General features: G+C 51.0%; 1 protein-coding gene across 5 annotated transcripts in view; it reads left to right on the top strand.

Moving 5' to 3' along the window:
- NTN1 (netrin 1) overlaps positions 1 to 15,829 on the top strand; it is a 202,091-nt gene that overhangs the window by 5,453 nt on the left and 180,809 nt on the right. For 2 of the 5 annotated variants that reach the window (XM_086358892.1, XM_086358895.1), the window contains exons 1-2: positions 10,928 to 11,283; positions 11,737 to 12,818. In XM_086358892.1, coding sequence (XP_086215018.1) covers positions 11,804 to 12,818 — 1,015 coding nt within the window. In that variant the 5' untranslated portion in view covers positions 10,928 to 11,283; positions 11,737 to 11,803. Of the gene's footprint in view, positions 1 to 10,927; positions 11,284 to 11,736; positions 12,819 to 15,829 lie in introns of those variants that run through there. The other 3 variants (XM_086358893.1, XM_086358896.1, XM_086358894.1) reach the window with 2 other exon arrangements.

The following is a 15,829-nucleotide window of genomic DNA, read 5'->3' as shown; positions in this document are numbered from 1 at the left end:
TTGGCTCTTTAAATGAATCTGGGGGAGGGACACAGTCATTCAGTCCTTGGTACCCACGGTCGCAGAGGTGTGAAGATCAAGAAGTGTGTATGCCTGGAGCATGATCCAGGCCTGTACTATCCTGTCACCCACCCAGGCAGCTCCTGACAAACCCAGGCATCCCAGGTCCCTCCAGTCCCAGGGACCTGGGACCCCTGGGAGGCCCCATAAGCAGGGTGCTCAGCCAGAGACAAGGAGGTAGCTCCCTAGGTTAGGTCATGTCCATCCATCCTTGTGACTAGCTTCTGGCATCATTCTGGGGCCTAGCACAGTGGTACCCCCTGCCTGATGGTAGCATCAGTGAGGGAGATGTCCCCCTCCCCCCCCACTCCTACTTTCCCTTAATACCTTATTATCCATGCACTTACTCAATCTATTTGGAGTCAATGGTCCATGGCTGTTTTCATCACGCACCACCTCTTGGAATTGGTCCCCTAAGTCTTCTCCCTGTGTGACGTGTAGACCCGTAATACCTCATTTTACTGACATTTGGGGAACATAAGGTGTTCCACATAATTGATTTTTGCAGTTAACTGAAGCTTACTTCTTGAAGCATAGAAAATTTTTATGTAATCATTTGCCCCTCCAGAATCATGATTTTTTTCTCCACCTAATTTAGCAGAATTGAATATAGCAGGTATTCCCTAGGTGAAGTTGAATGGGTGACCCACAGCCATTCCAAGGAGTCATTGTGAAGCCATCTCTCAGAACATCAGCTTCTGGGCAATTCACTCAGCCTCCCTGCCTCAGTCTCCTCATTGTTAAAGGGGAGCCCTGACTCAATGGATGCTCACTAAGGGCTGCTCTTATACTTTCCTAGCTCCTCTGGGCTCTCAGACAGTAATGCCCTTGGAAAGCTGGGTGGTTGCAAGACCTGCCCTGATCCCTGGGTGGTGGCTGAAATGGATACTCCCTTCAGCAGTCACTTCTCAGCCTGTTACTGTCCCCCAGTCACCTATTCCCCTAGGGTCCTGATCTGTGATTCTCTGTGACCCTGGAAGAACAGAAGATGCCTGACCTCATAAACACTTCTAAGTGAAGTATTCTGGCTTCCATGCAAACTGAAATCCCTGGATATCATGGTGACTCTTCTCTCAAAGGCCCAGGAGACTATTAACTTGTTTCTGAACTGTGTTCCGAATCGTAAAGGATGCTGAGACCCTGGCCTCCAGAAAGAGGGAGCACCTGGCAAGCTAATGTGGGAGGCCCTGAACTCAGCATTGCATGAAGTAAGGAATAGGGGGACGTGGCCATACAGCCCCTGGGAAGAAGACCCAAAGGAAGACTTGGGAAACATTCCAAAGCCGGAGTGTTAATGCTCCCTCTTTTTGTTCCTTTCATTTACCCCAAGCTTGCCTCGTAAGATTTGCAAGGAACCTGCTGAACTCTGGCATTTCTACTATTTGGTGGTGTATTAGTTCTGATGGCCACTGTACCAAATTCCCACAAATTTGGAGGCTTAAAACAACAGCAATTTATTTTCTCGCAATTCTGGAGGCCAGAAATTTGAAATCAGTGTCACTGGACTAAAACCAAGGGCTGTGCTTTCTACAGAGGCTCTGGAGGAGAATCAGTTCCTTGTCTCTTTCAGCTTCTGGTAGCTGCCAATATTCCTTGGCTTGTGGCCACATCACTCTGATTTCTGCCTCTGTCTTTGCCTGCCCTTTTCTAATTTGTTGGATCTCCCCCTCCCTTCTTCTTATAAGGACATGTGATGGCATTTAGGGCCCACCCAGATAATCCAGGATGATCTTCCCATCTCAGTATCCTTTACTTTCATCACATCTGCTGAGACTCATTTTTTGCCACATAAAGTAGCATTCGCAGGTTCCAGGAATTAATACACAGATATCTCTGAGGGTGGAGGTGGAGGACATTTTTCAACCTACCTCAGTTGGTGACATCAGTTGTCCATAATGTCATGCTTTGATTGATTTTAATGAGTTTGTAGTACATTCCTATCCTGTGCCAGGCAGTCTGTTAAACTCTGGGGATTCAAAGAGTAAAGACCCAGTTCCTCTCTCGAGAAGTTGATGGATTAGTCAGGGAAGCATTATGATATGAAGAGCCATGGGAAGAGCCTCCAAAGCCTTGGAGGTACCCAGAATTCATCATTGAGTGCTCAAATTCCTTCTCAAAATCTGCAAAGCCCTGTGTTCTCTGGCCTGCATGGCGACTTCTTTGAGCTCACCTCCCAGCACTCCCATCTTGCTCACCAAGCCCCTTGTTCGTGTTCCTTACGCAAGTCAAGCTCTGCGTCAGGACCTTTGCACTTGCCGTTTCCTTCCACTGGAATGCACACTCCCGCTGTCCCCCTGCCACCAGCATATCCCCCCAGCTCCCTTCTTCACTTAGCTCTACTGGATCCCTCTCAGAGCCTCTCCCACCCCAAGTATCTTGTCTAAAACCCACCTCCTCTCCTGGCACTGTGCCCCCATCCTCTGCTCTGTTTGTGTTTCTAGCACTTATTGCAATCATTTTGAGATGTGATGACTAGAACGTCCCAGAAGAAGATTCTAAACCCAAATGCATTCTGTTTTTATTTCTGGTTCTCTTACCTTTTTGGCCTTAGGAAGACCCTGAGCTAAATTTCAAGTCGATCAGGATGGGACTGGAATGAGGGCTCTTTTAGGGGGACTTATAAATGAGAGGAACCATTTGTCAGTTGTCACAGTGATGTGTGTATGTTGGGGGTGGGACTTAGAAGCTTTTAGTGGATAGGAATCAGGGACACTGAACATCCTGTAGTGGACACAGGACTGCTCTGCCCAGTGAAGAACTGTCTGGCCCCAAATGCCAATAGCATCTGCGTGGAGTACTTATCTTAAGGAAGGAATTTGTACTACACTCCTAAAATAGTATTTTTCAAGTGTATTTGATAATCTTTCACCCTTTAAGAGTCCTTCAGATGATTTTGTCCTCAATACATCACCTTCTGCCGAACCTGTGTCCCATGAACCATTCAACTTCTAAAGATCCTCCAGTTCACCTTCTTCTGCCTGATGTCGCTCGACTGTCACCTCTACATGTGAGGGGATCCCCTCCTTCAGACTGTGTGTGGGTGTTCAGTGAGCTGAGCTCTGGGTCCAGAGGTTTCCCATAATTTCCCCCCTCCCCAGAGAACCGTCCTTTTATGTCCACCCTTTGTTTCCTTCCTTCAAGGCCAGACTTCCACCCTTGACAAAGCTTCCCTGGACGGTGACCCATTTTCTTTATTGTAGTAGCATTCAGGGTGGGACCTTTCAAAAGCTTTTTTTGCAAATGAAAATAAATTACATCTGCTGGTTCCCCTTATCCACAGGCGGTTTTCACCCCTTCAAAGAGCTCCGGTAGATTAAGGGATTTGGCGGGTTTGGGGTTTGTATGGGCTTCTTTGCCCAGCTCCGGAATCCTCAGCCAAGAAGCTGGCACTAAGGGAGGGCAGCTGAAGAAGCTGATCAAGAGCACTGAGGCCCGGACAAAGCTCGGGGAAACCTACGCTCTAGACCCACCTGTTCTCCTGCACACTCCAGAACAGTCAGATCTCTTGGCGTCAAGTCCAGGGGCCTGGGATCCCTTGAGCGTCTCCAAGAGGCTGACCAGGTGAGCTGGGCTCTCAAAGCCTCAAAATGAGAGGAGGCCCCTAACTTCTTCCAGGGTGAGTGATCTGAGGATTATGAATAGTTAAAAACCAACCAACCAACCTCAAACACCCTCAACTGTCATATACTCAGTCTGCCAGCTTCTTTCCTTTTACAGGTGCTTTTTTAATCACTTGATAAGGTAAGTGTGATGGTCTCCATTTCGCTGGGAGAAAACCAATGGGTTTCCAACTTGATGGGTGAAGCAACTTGCTCAGGGTCACACAATGAAGTTGTGAATTGGAGTCAAGTTTTGTTTGAGTCAAGTTCTTTCTGTTTCCCAAAGTAACACAATCAATTCAGACCCCACTGACTCCTCTGGGGAAGCCAGGTACCCGCATCAAAATCCTCCACTGCTGTAATTTCCAGACTATGTCAGGAGTCCTGGAAACCACTTCATTTAACGTGTGTTCTCTTAACTGGACAGGACGTGCTCAGAAGCACAGTCAAGCCTGGTCACAGCTCAAACTTCTGGTCCACCCGGACCCCGTCTCTTGTCTAGACACAACTGAGACCCATTTGTGTCAGATAACATCAACCAAGCCCGTCTTGCCCACAGGTGCCGACTAAAAGCTCTGAACCCTGCATCCAGACCATTTCAGTTCAAATTCCTGCTCTTCTACTCATCAGTGATATGAGCTTCAGCAACTTTCCCGAGTCTCTGTAAAATGGAGCTAGGACTATCCCTATCTCATAAGATTCTTACAAGAATTATGAGTGCTTGTAAGCCTGACAGAGTGCTTAGAAGAGGACTTGACACATGGCAGACGTTATATAAATGTTTGACTTCAAAAGTAAAACCCTCAGTCATACCCAAGGTGAAGGTCCCTCGGGTCATCTCGTTTCTCCGAAGCCCTCTTTTCCTGTCCTCCTTCCTTGTGAACCACTGGCCTGAGAACCACCCCCTCCCATTATGAGATGTTCCCTCCCTGCATCCTCACCTTTTTCTCCCATTGCTCCTCCCACCCCACCTTCATGCTGACCCTCCAGCCTGGCCCTCCCCCAGGTCCCATTCACACTGTTCAGAGGGGCTGTTCTTGTCCACACCAGAGGCACCCAGCACCCAGGCAGGGGGAGCTCTTGTTCTCCTCAATCTCCATTGTTCTTGTGATCTTCATGGAACTGACAGCAACCCCCTGCTCCTCTAAGGCCAGAACCATACAGCTGTTCCCCCGTCCACATCTCGTCCATGCTGACTCCTCCCTACGCAGGTCACTCTTCTCTTTCTTTGAAAACATTGATGACAGAAGCTCAGCCTCTGTGCACTGGGGCCGCATCGAATCTTGGAGACAAGAGTTTTGGGTGAAATAAAAAGGGATCCCCTGGTGGCTCAGTCAGTAAAGAGTCTGCCCGCAATGCGGGAGACCTCGGTTCAATCCCTGGGTTGGGAAGATCCCCCGGAGGAGGAAATTCTCCAGTATTCTTGCCTGGAGCATTCCATGGACAGCGGAGCCTGGTGGGCTGCAGTCCATGGAGTCACGGAGTCACAGAGTCGGACACGACTGAGTGACTAAACACTTTCACTTTTCTTTTCAAAAAGGGATAGCTTTATTTGCTAGGCAAAGTGGGACACTGGGTTCGTGCCCTTCAAAAACTGTGTGTCCTGACCTAGTGGAATTTGGTGAGTTTTATAGCAATGGTTCAAGGGTGGGGTTGCTAATACGATCAGGCTGTGTACAGACCCGGATTCCTTTCATCTGGCCTCAGCTGATCTCCTAATCTTCTCTGAAGAATACTTCCTCAAGTGAATGCTTCCTCATCCTACATTTGTTGGGGGTTCTGGTTCTGCAGAAAAGCTCAAAGCTATCATTCTGTGCATCCCTTGAGGTGGAACCAGGATCCTTTCCCAAGGCTTCTGCTGTTTCTTGACTGCTCCCCACTTGTCTCTGCATTCCCTCCCTTCCCTGGTTAGCAACTAGGTGAACCTGCCCTTTGGAACCCAGAGAAGGTCAGGAGGCTGAACAGAAAGGGTCCCATGCCCAGGAGCCCTACAGGGTCCTGCTCAGTTTCCACAGAAGCATTTGGGTCAGCGAGCCCTGGTGCCAGTCCTGAGGATCTTCCATCCCTAGGTAGACAGCCTGTCTGGTCGACTTCGTCATCCCCATTCACCTTCTCTGCTTCCCAACAGAAACCCACCTCATCCTCTGTGGGCCTTGTCATCATCTAGAGCTATTCCACCTCTGGAATTCTTGCTGTAGACATCCAGTTTTAGACCATGGTCTCCTCAGTTATTCCCAACTCGTGTCATCTATCTTCCTGAGCCTCCAGACCAGCTCTGTCCAATAGAACTTTCTGTGATGATAGAAATGTTCTTTATCTATACTCTCTCTCCAAGTCAGGGCAACAGAGGAACCAAGCTTTAAATTTTAATGAATTTTAGCTCATTCAAATTGAAATGAAATGAGCCATGTGTGATTACTGTTTGATTTTTTAAAATATTTATTTATTTGTCCATATCGAGTCTTAGCTGTGGCATGCAGGATCTTTTAGTGTCAGCATTCAAATTCTTGGTTATGACCTGTGGGATCTAGTTCCCTGACCAGAGATCGAAGCTGTACCCCCTGCCTTGGGAGCATGGAGTCTCAGCCACTGGACCATCAGGAAAGCCCCCTGGCTATTGTCTTGAAAAGTGAACATGTTAGTTGCTCAGTTTTGTCTGACTCTGTCACCCCATGGACTGTAGCCCACAAGGCTCCTCTGTCCATGGAATTCTCCAGGCAAGAATACTGGAGTGAGTTGCCAATTCCTTCTCCAGGGGATCTTCCCAACCCAGGGATTAAACCCAGGTCTCCTGCATTGCAGACAGATTTTTTTTTACTGTCTGAGCCATCAGCATGGCTATAGATCCTGGCCTTTCTATTTCCTCTGCTGTTGGTGGCCTGTCTTCACTGCCTTCTCTCTTCAGTTTTGCCTGTTGTCCATCACATCAGCCAACTTCTTCCCTTTGTCCCTGTGCCCCACCTCTTGGGAAACCAACCAACCAACCTTCAACTATGGATTAATCCAGTCATTCTGCTTTCTCCAGGTCTACAGTGGCCACTGAGCATTGTTGGGGCATGACTTTCCTGGGTGGCATTCTTTCTCCTGGATGGTCACCAACCTTAATAGGTCTTTGAATTCTGACTGGCCTGCATTGTCCCCTTCTCATTAATGACCCAATCAAGACTTCCTGCCTTTCCAAATCTGCTCCCTCGCTCTCAGCAGGTGGCATTACTTCTTATGTCTTTGAAACAAGAGACGCTTTCAGACCACCTGACTGCCCCTTTTATGAGGCTAGTTTTATCTGTCTTCAACTTCCTTCTTCTCCTTCCTATCAACATTTAGGCACGTTCAAATAGCCTTATCTTATAAACAACAATAAAAAACCCCAAGCTTCCTTCACTCCCATGTCACCTTCCAATCACTCTTTCTCTTTCCTGCTACTTGTTTTCACACTTCTGGAAACTTGTCTTCACTGGCTATCTGTACTTTCTCACCTCCCATTCACTCTATAACCTGGGGCGGTCTGGCTTGTGTCCCCGTCACTCTTCTGCCACTACCAGTCAAGGTCACCAAGGACTTCCTTGTCATTCAATCCAAAGGACTCTTTCAGATCTTATCTTGACCTTGAAGGCATGTGACACTGCTCACCACTCCTTGCTTGAAACTTGCCCACTGGTTTCTAGGACACCTGAGTCTCCTGCTTTTCTTCCTCTTCTGGGTATGGTGTTCCTTGGTGGCTCAGCATTAAAGAATCCATCTGACAATGAAGGAGACATGGGTTTGATCCCTGAGTCAGGAAGATCCCCTGGGGGATGGCAACCCACTCCAGTATTCTTGCCTGGGAAATCCCATGGACAGAGGAGCCTGGTGGGCTACAGTCCGTGGGGTGACAAAAGAGTCAGACATGACTTAGTGACTAAACACCACCACCACCACTACTCTGGCTACTTCTAAGTTTCCTAAAACTTCCACATTCTCATCTTCCTAGCGTGATTCTCAGGCTTCCCAGGTAAGGCTTAGGTGTCAAGAATGGTGTCCTCCACCCCCCACCCCACCCCCCGACTGCATTCCTGGCCCAAACACCTGGGAATGTGTTCTCTCACTCAAGAAACTCACTGTGCTGTTTTGAACATCAGTTTGTATTGTGAATCCCATTGCTCAGAGCCTGACATGCCTTTTTGGGTGTGTATTTATAACTGTCACTTCGAGAAGCTCTCACAACATTTGGACATCTGTTTTTTTCATTTGCCTCCTCAAAGCGCAGTATGCTGTAGGGACACTGACAAATTAGAGGACGTCAGGAGAGACTACAGAGTGGGTGGTCAGCAAAGTGTCCTGTGAGAACTCACTGAAAGAACTGGGGGACTTCCCCGGCAGTCCGATGGTTAAGACTCCACGCTTTCCCTGCAGAGGCCCAGGTTCGATCCCTGGTCAGGAAACTAGAGTCTGCATGCCACAACTAAGACCTAGCACAGCCAAACAAATAAATAGATATTTAAAAAAGACAGAAACAACCTAGCAGAAGGAAGGCTTCAGAGCGCTAGCCAATCTGGTCCTAAAGATATTCCAAACTAGACCATGTTGGGTCGGAAGGGAGTGGGGTAGCCCGGCGTGCCTTTTTCAGACCCTCCTTGTGAGGCTGTCTTCTTGACTCATGTTCTGGTGTGATGCTATCAGTTTACACGATAGCCCATCACAGAAACCCTCCGTGAAGTTTGGGGATACTGAGGGTGTCTGCTTGTTACCTCACACTGTGGTCTCTTTAGGAGGCCCTCCAGGACAAATTCCTGACTGATTTTAGTACTAAGAATAGTTGTAATTCTTTTGAGTAATAGGTCTGTTTTTATCTCACAGGCACTGGGAATTGTGTGACTGACATGGTCTCCTTTTCACTTGGGCTTTGGAAAAGCTTCCGGACAAATTTGTGGCCCACCCCCAGGAAGTGAATAGCGCAGCCCCAGAACCACTTTACCTTTATTCCCATCTCTGCTTTGTCTTCCCTGTGGTTTTTCTTTCTTCTCTTAGCTCTCCTTATTTTAGCATACACAATCAAGAACAGGCAAGCAAAAATAAAAATCGCCTGTAATCTCACTATCCAGAGATACCCACAATTATCATTGTTGTCCTTTTATGCATATTTTTAAAAAATAAAAATGAGAGGATACCATGCTTACCTTTTGGGGGGGCACAGTGTTTTGTAATTTGCTTTTTTCATTTTATAATACTACGTCACCAATATCTTTCCATGTAATTAAATGTCTTTAAATAACTTAAAATTTCTATGAAGATCTAATAATGACATACTACCAACTAACATGTCTACATCCGTCACATATACATGTATATGAAAGTACACCCACGGAGATATTCTAAGGACAATATTTGTATACACAGAAGCTATAACATTCATATGTGTCAACTCATCTGATGCTCACAACCCTAGGAGTTAGAGCTTATTGTCCCCCTTTTATAAATGAAGAAACCAAGGCACAGAAAGATGCAAAAGTTGCCAAGGTCACACGCCGACTCCAAAGGGTGTTGAACTCCAAACCGCCACCTTGCCTTTCAGGACGCCATTGAGATTTCACAGTCCACGGAGTTAAACAGAAAAAAAGAAACGTTTATCTTCTTCCACCTCACTTACTAATTTATGTTATTTTGCCTTGTTTTAAGTAGCCTTGTAAGTCACCTGAAATCCCCCTCTGCCACGGCATAAACAAACAGTGCAGAGAGTGGTACCCGGCACAAGAAAACAGTTAAAATTCTACCCCAGGGCGGAGGATGAATCCAGCCAGTCCTGCAATGAAGTGGATTTATTTCCTTGGGCTGCAGTGAACTTCCATCCCTAGAAGAGCTGGCTTGGGTGGCCATCTCTCAGGGAGGCTGGGATAGGCAGTCTTCCAAACACACTGAGCTGGGCCAGACTAGCCCTGAGGCCCCATCTTAGACTCCCAGTTTATGAAAATACCAATAAGACAAAACAAGACACTCAATGGGGCTAATGCAGCAAGCCAGCTGTTGGGCCAGAACCAGTATCCCAAGTTTTCAAGCCAGGCCTGTTACCAGCTCACTCATCTAAAAGTTAACAACTGGCAGTTCAGTTCAAAACTCTTAGCCTAGTGTCTTCTTTCCCCTGAAGTGCTTTGGCTGCTGCTGGAAGACGGTCAAAGGATACTGTCACTGTCTTCGGCCCTTCGGTGAGGGTAGCAGAGAAGGAGGCAAGAAGCTGGGTGGCCCCAAGGGTGTCCCACTAGACTAGAACTGGGTGGGATGATCCGTTTGACAAACGTGAGGAGAGGAAGGAGCCAGCTTTCTATGGCTGGGAGATCTTACGCAAGTTTCTTCACCTCCTGAGAACTGTTTCCTCCCTCATCTGCAAAATGGACTTTCACACCTACTCTGCAAAGCAGTTATGGGTTCCCAGCAGACAGTATGGGCTACAGCACCTTTGCACACTGAGCCGGTAAGCACCTAATCAGGCTGCTTGTGGATCTGGGGAGGGCTAGGCCACCTCCAGCCCGAGGCCTGGGGGGTGCTGGCCAGTGCCCAGGTGCTGTCTGGTTTCATCCCACTTCAGCCTCCAGCCCACTACAACTCCCCTGGTAGAAAAGGGGCTGCTTTCTCTACAGACAGGCCCACCGAGCGGTGACAACTGTGAGGGGACGGGAGAGCCGCTCTTTCCCTCCAGATGCCAGGGGCTGCGGGTAGGAGAGGCGAGCCAGCAGGGGCTCCCTCTTCCTCACGATTCCGGGCTGTCTGCCCACGGGGCACGGCCCGGGACGCGGTGCCACCAGGGCCATCACGCTGGGTTAGAAGAAGGCCCGACCCCCAGCTCAGCAAAGAAAACAAACACAGATGTGTTTGCCCGGGACCAGAAGGGAGAAAAATCGCCCCCTCTCCCTCGCCTGCGCGCTCCCCAGGGGCGTGGGGCCGGCGGAAACCTGCTGGGCTCCCGGGGCAGCGCGGGGCCGGGCGACGCGGACGGTCCCCGGCCGGCCCCTCCTCCCTCCGCGGGGTGCGCGCCGGGCCCAGCCCCCTCTCCGGGGTTTCCCCGGGCGCTCTCCTCGCTTCCCTTTGTCTCCGCTTCTCCTTCTCGGGCGCCCCGGTTCCCACCCGCTCGTACCCTCGCTCTCTCCGGGTCCCCGGCCGCTTCCCTTTAACTTTCTTCTTTCCCGGGGTGAAAACTTGGCTCGGGAGCGGGCGGCTGCCCGCCGACGTTATTGGCCGGCGCCCCGCCCGGCGGCCCCGCCCCCCGCCCCCGCGCTCCCCTCCGCCCCCCACTCCCTGCGCTAGTGGCGGCGGCGGCGGCGGCGGCGGAGCCTTCGGGGGCGTGCGTGCGTGTGTGAGTGCGCGCCAGCCAGCGGGAGTGTGTGCGCCCCGGGCGCGGGCTGGGCGGCACTCGCACCGCGGCGGCAACGGCGGGAGCCGGGCGGCCGCGTAGTCATTCGGGCGGGAGAGGCGGCGGCGGCCGGGCCGGGCCGGGGCTGGGGCAGCGGCGGCCGCGCCGGGCATGGAGCTGGCAAGCCCGCGCTGAGGCAGGACGCGCCTGCTAGCAACCAGCGAGAAGCTCTCCACCGTCCGGCGCGCGGGCTCCCCGGCCGGGGCCGGGCAAACTTTTCTTTCTCTTTTGCCCTCTCCTGAGGTAAAGTCCCGAACGCGGACTCGCTGGCCGGGAGTGCGATCTGGGGCAGCTGAGCGGGAAGCCCGAGCTGCGGGAGGAGGGGGCGCGGGCCGTGCGAGCTCAGGGGCTCTACGAGTTGTCCCGCGCCCGAGTTGAGGGATGCGGGCGGGGCGGCGGCGGACGAGCAGACGGGCGCGGGCAGGACCCTCGGGCGGCGTGGAGGCGGCGCGGCGGCGGCGGGGAAACCGAGCGATTGCCTGCGGCCCCGGCTCGCTGCCGGCGGGGAAGAGGAGGCGCGGGCAGTGCGGGGCCTGGGGGGTCTCCGGATTCGCCTGCCTCCGGGACGCGGGGGACCGAGGCGGGCGTTCGGTGCGGGGGAAGCCGGGCGTTCGCCCGCGTCCCCGATCGCCGCCCCTCCGCGGGGTTGGAGGGCGCGGGGCGGGCTGGCTGAGCGCGGCTCCCCTCTCTCCGCAGGCGCCTTCTGCGGCGGGCGGACCGACTCCTCGGCGCGGCGGGGCCGGGGCAGGCTGGACGCAGCACGATGCGCGCAGTGTGGGAGGCGCTGGCGGCGCTGGCGGCCGTGGCATGCCTGGTGGGCGCGGTGCGCGGCGGGCCCGGGCTCAGCATGTTCGCCGGCCAGGCGGCGCAGCCCGACCCCTGCTCGGACGAGAACGGCCACCCGCGCCGCTGCATCCCGGACTTTGTCAACGCGGCCTTCGGCAAGGACGTGCGCGTGTCCAGCACCTGCGGCCGGCCCCCGGCGCGCTACTGCGTGGTGAGCGAGCGCGGCGAGGAGCGGTTGCGCTCCTGCCACCTCTGCAACGCGTCGGACCCCAAGAAGGCGCACCCGCCCGCCTTCCTCACGGATCTCAACAACCCGCACAACCTGACGTGCTGGCAGTCGGAGAACTACCTGCAGTTCCCGCACAACGTCACGCTCACGCTGTCGCTCGGCAAGAAGTTCGAGGTGACCTACGTGAGCCTGCAGTTCTGCTCGCCCCGGCCCGAGTCCATGGCCATCTACAAGTCCATGGACTACGGGCGCACGTGGGTGCCCTTTCAGTTCTACTCCACGCAGTGCCGCAAGATGTACAACCGGCCGCACCGCGCGCCCATCACCAAACAGAACGAGCAGGAGGCCGTGTGCACCGACTCGCACACCGACATGCGCCCACTCTCGGGCGGCCTCATCGCCTTCAGCACGCTGGACGGGCGACCCTCGGCGCACGACTTCGACAACTCGCCGGTGCTGCAGGACTGGGTTACGGCCACCGACATCCGCGTGGCTTTCAGCCGCCTGCACACGTTCGGCGACGAGAACGAGGACGACTCGGAGCTGGCGCGCGACTCGTACTTCTACGCCGTGTCCGACCTGCAGGTGGGCGGCCGCTGCAAGTGCAACGGCCACGCGGCTCGCTGCGTGCGCGACCGCGACGACAGCCTGGTGTGCGACTGCAGGCACAACACGGCCGGCCCGGAGTGTGACCGCTGCAAGCCCTTCCACTACGACCGGCCCTGGCAGCGCGCCACCGCCCGCGAGGCCAACGAGTGCGTGGGTGAGTGGGGCGCCACGGGGACGCGGGCGGGACCCGGGCGGGGCGGGGACCCGGGCGGCTGCTCACGGGCCTAGCGATCGAGGGTTCTTGAGCATCTCTGGCTGCGTGAATGTGGTGGGGATGGTGGGAGGCACGTTCCGGGAAATCCTGGGCGGTGGGGCCGGGAGAGTCGGTCCACTCGCGCGCCTGACGCTGGCCGATTGGGTTGGCCTCCTGTGCGCTGCCCTAAGACAAGATGCTGGGAGTGGGCTTTGCAGGAAATTTACCGGTCAGTCCTCCGAATCCCAGATCCAAGGGCAGACACTGATTGCCTTCTCCTCAGTTTGGCGGGACTCTGGGATCCACCCCCCTCGCCCCGCCCCAGGGCAGCAGCTGGTCTCGCTGTTGGGGACCCCGGCCCGGTTCCCAGGAAGTTCCAGCTCCACGACCACAAATCCCTTGGGAGGTGGCAAAGGGATTTGCAATTTGGGGCTAATTCGGTGCACGACGAACATCGCTCCTGCGTCCTCCATTTGTCTTTTACGGTTTGAAAATAGATATAGTTTTCTTTTTGATAGCGTGTTTGGGCTAGCAAAAGAATGGTGTGATTTAAATTAATTACTGTCTGCAGATTACAAAAGAGAGTTAACTAATTATTGTAAACTAATTCAGTCCCGGTCCAAAAAAGAAGTATACCAGATTTTCGTTGTTGTTGTTAGCATGGGTGTGTGTGTGTGTGTGTGTGTGTGTGTGTGTGTTGAGGTGAAATTAAACAATTACGGCAAATTAACTAAGGGCCCAGATTCTTGATTTTATGGGGTTTCAGCTCCTGAAAGAGAAATCTCACAAAACCCTGTACTGGTGGATACTCTTGGGTCTGAAATGAGGCTTAAAAAAAAAGAAAAAAGAAAAAAAGAAGAAATCCATTCCGTTTCTGGATCATACAGCTTTGCTGCTGTAGAAACTCTGAGCCCTCAGTTTCTCCTCAGGAGAAGAAAAAGAAAAAACGTAGAGGAAAGGTAGGTAGTTAGACCGTAATCAGCTTTTCCAGTATGAGATGTAAAGGTACAAATCCCATGCTTTATTTTAAGGAAAATCATTCAGTTCGGCCATCCGCCCTCGGGTGTTCATCTTTTGTGGAATAGAGTTATTCCCTCCCCCTCCCACACAGCCAGTGTGAGTTTCTTCAGTTGCCTCAGCCTCTGAGGCACATTACAAAGTTTGCTGGCCCCCACAAACACACGTCTTGAGGTCTGGTTCTGATTAATTGTGTCATGTTGTTGTTGAATAGTTTGTGCCTCATGACTTGTGGATGCAGACTTTCTCGGAATGGAAAACATGTTTTGGTCGGCTCTGAGGCCCAGGCGGGCGTCCTGGTCTGCAGAGGGCAGTTCTCCTGTTGCGTGGCCCGATCTCCATTTTTGCACTCCATCCAAGGGTCCACTTCTGCAGACCTCATTGTCTTTCCCCCTCCTGTAAGGGAAGCCACTGCTGGCTGGTCGGAAGAGCCTTTTCAGGATTCGGGCGGTGAGACAGTGGTTACTCCCCGACTTAGTCGTCTTTGAGAATAGAACGCCTTTGATCTGCTCCATTCCTTCAGAAATGTTGGTTTTTCCCATCTTTTCTCTTTCTTCTCGCCTTTCCTCTTTTCTTTTCTTCCTTTTGTGAGTGAAAACCCTTTATTGACATTTAAAAGGCCTCCCAGGGTTTGGCTATCTGTGTTAGCTTGTATGTGCATATGAAAGATAACTTCTCATCGTCACCAGCAGGGTCTGATTGGAAAATACGCAAGTGAATACATGGCGGCAAATAAGCTGGCTATGAAGGTAACGTTTTCCTGGCTTGAAGATTCCTCTTAGCCGTGGTGGTATTGTTCTGATACCACCCACCTCCAGCTCTCCGTCACTTTGTATGTGGAGAAGTAACCCGCAATTGTTATAACAATGGCCATGCGCTTGAAATAATCTCCATAGTTGAGGATTTTGTCTTTTGACCAAAGCACTAACTCTGCACAAATTGGATTGACTGGGTTTTTTTTTTTTTTAAGCCAAATTGAGCAATCAACATATTAACTAACGTAATTAGTAAGCCTTTTTGTTCAAAAAGTTTAATTAGGCCTAATAAGTACATAATCTACATGACAAATAATCGGCTGACAATATTTTCTGGGTTTCACCGAAGTTATTTTAATTCTCAGTAGTTAAAGTATCTTTAAATCTTGCCAATTATTCAGTCATCTCATAAAAGCCAAGCCAATTCAATGATGTTAAAGTTATTTATAGTTTCCTTTTTGAATAGATGTTCTGATACCTTGTAGATATAGCCTCGGGAATGTCAGGTTGAAGTTCCCATAAAGTCTTAATTGAAGTCTTAGTGATTTTTCCATCATTTCGCAAAAGAGAAAGCCAGCAAAGACAATTTAGAAGTGATTTACAATTAAAGGTCGAGCTTTTTATGAAAAGGCCCTGAAGTGGAGATACGTGAATGAATTAGTATTTGACAGGTGTTCTGAGACACTACAGGGCACTGTGCTAGGAAAAGGCATTAATAAATCCTTGAAACACTAACTTTTGTACTATCAGTGGCTCAGATTTTTTCCCCCCCAACATAATCCTATCTTGTGAATTTCACACTGTTGACATAGAAAGTCAGGCTACCCAGATTATTTACAGCTAAGGCAAAGAAGTATATTTTGTACTCTAAAAATGTTTTGATTAAAAAAAAGAAACACTATCACTGTCTGTCTTTGCCTTTCTAAAATAATGAGACACGACATAATAAAGTGACATCGTTCTCTAAGTTAACTGTCTCACCGCCCCCCCAGCCTAAAACTTTAAGAAAACATCAATATTATTATTTTTCTAAATAGTTCTCTATAGGGCCAAGAAAATATTATATCCTATAGGTTTTTCTTTGGTCCAGCTTTCTTTTCAGGGTTGTTTCAAGGTTGAGTTCTCTATGAAGTAAACGTGAATTTTTATAAGGTCCAATTTTGTTTTAAACGCAATTTTGGATTTCTTCCGGAAAAGAAA

The sequence above is a fragment of the Bos grunniens genome, chromosome 19 (assembly GCF_055505025.1).
Source record: "Bos grunniens cultivar Pamir isolate PY7600 chromosome 19, Bosgru_T2T1.0, whole genome shotgun sequence".
Taxonomy (NCBI): domain Eukaryota; kingdom Metazoa; phylum Chordata; class Mammalia; order Artiodactyla; family Bovidae; genus Bos; species Bos grunniens.
The sequence above is the reverse complement of the archived record's forward strand: the minus strand, read 5'-3'. Positions and strand labels throughout refer to the sequence as shown.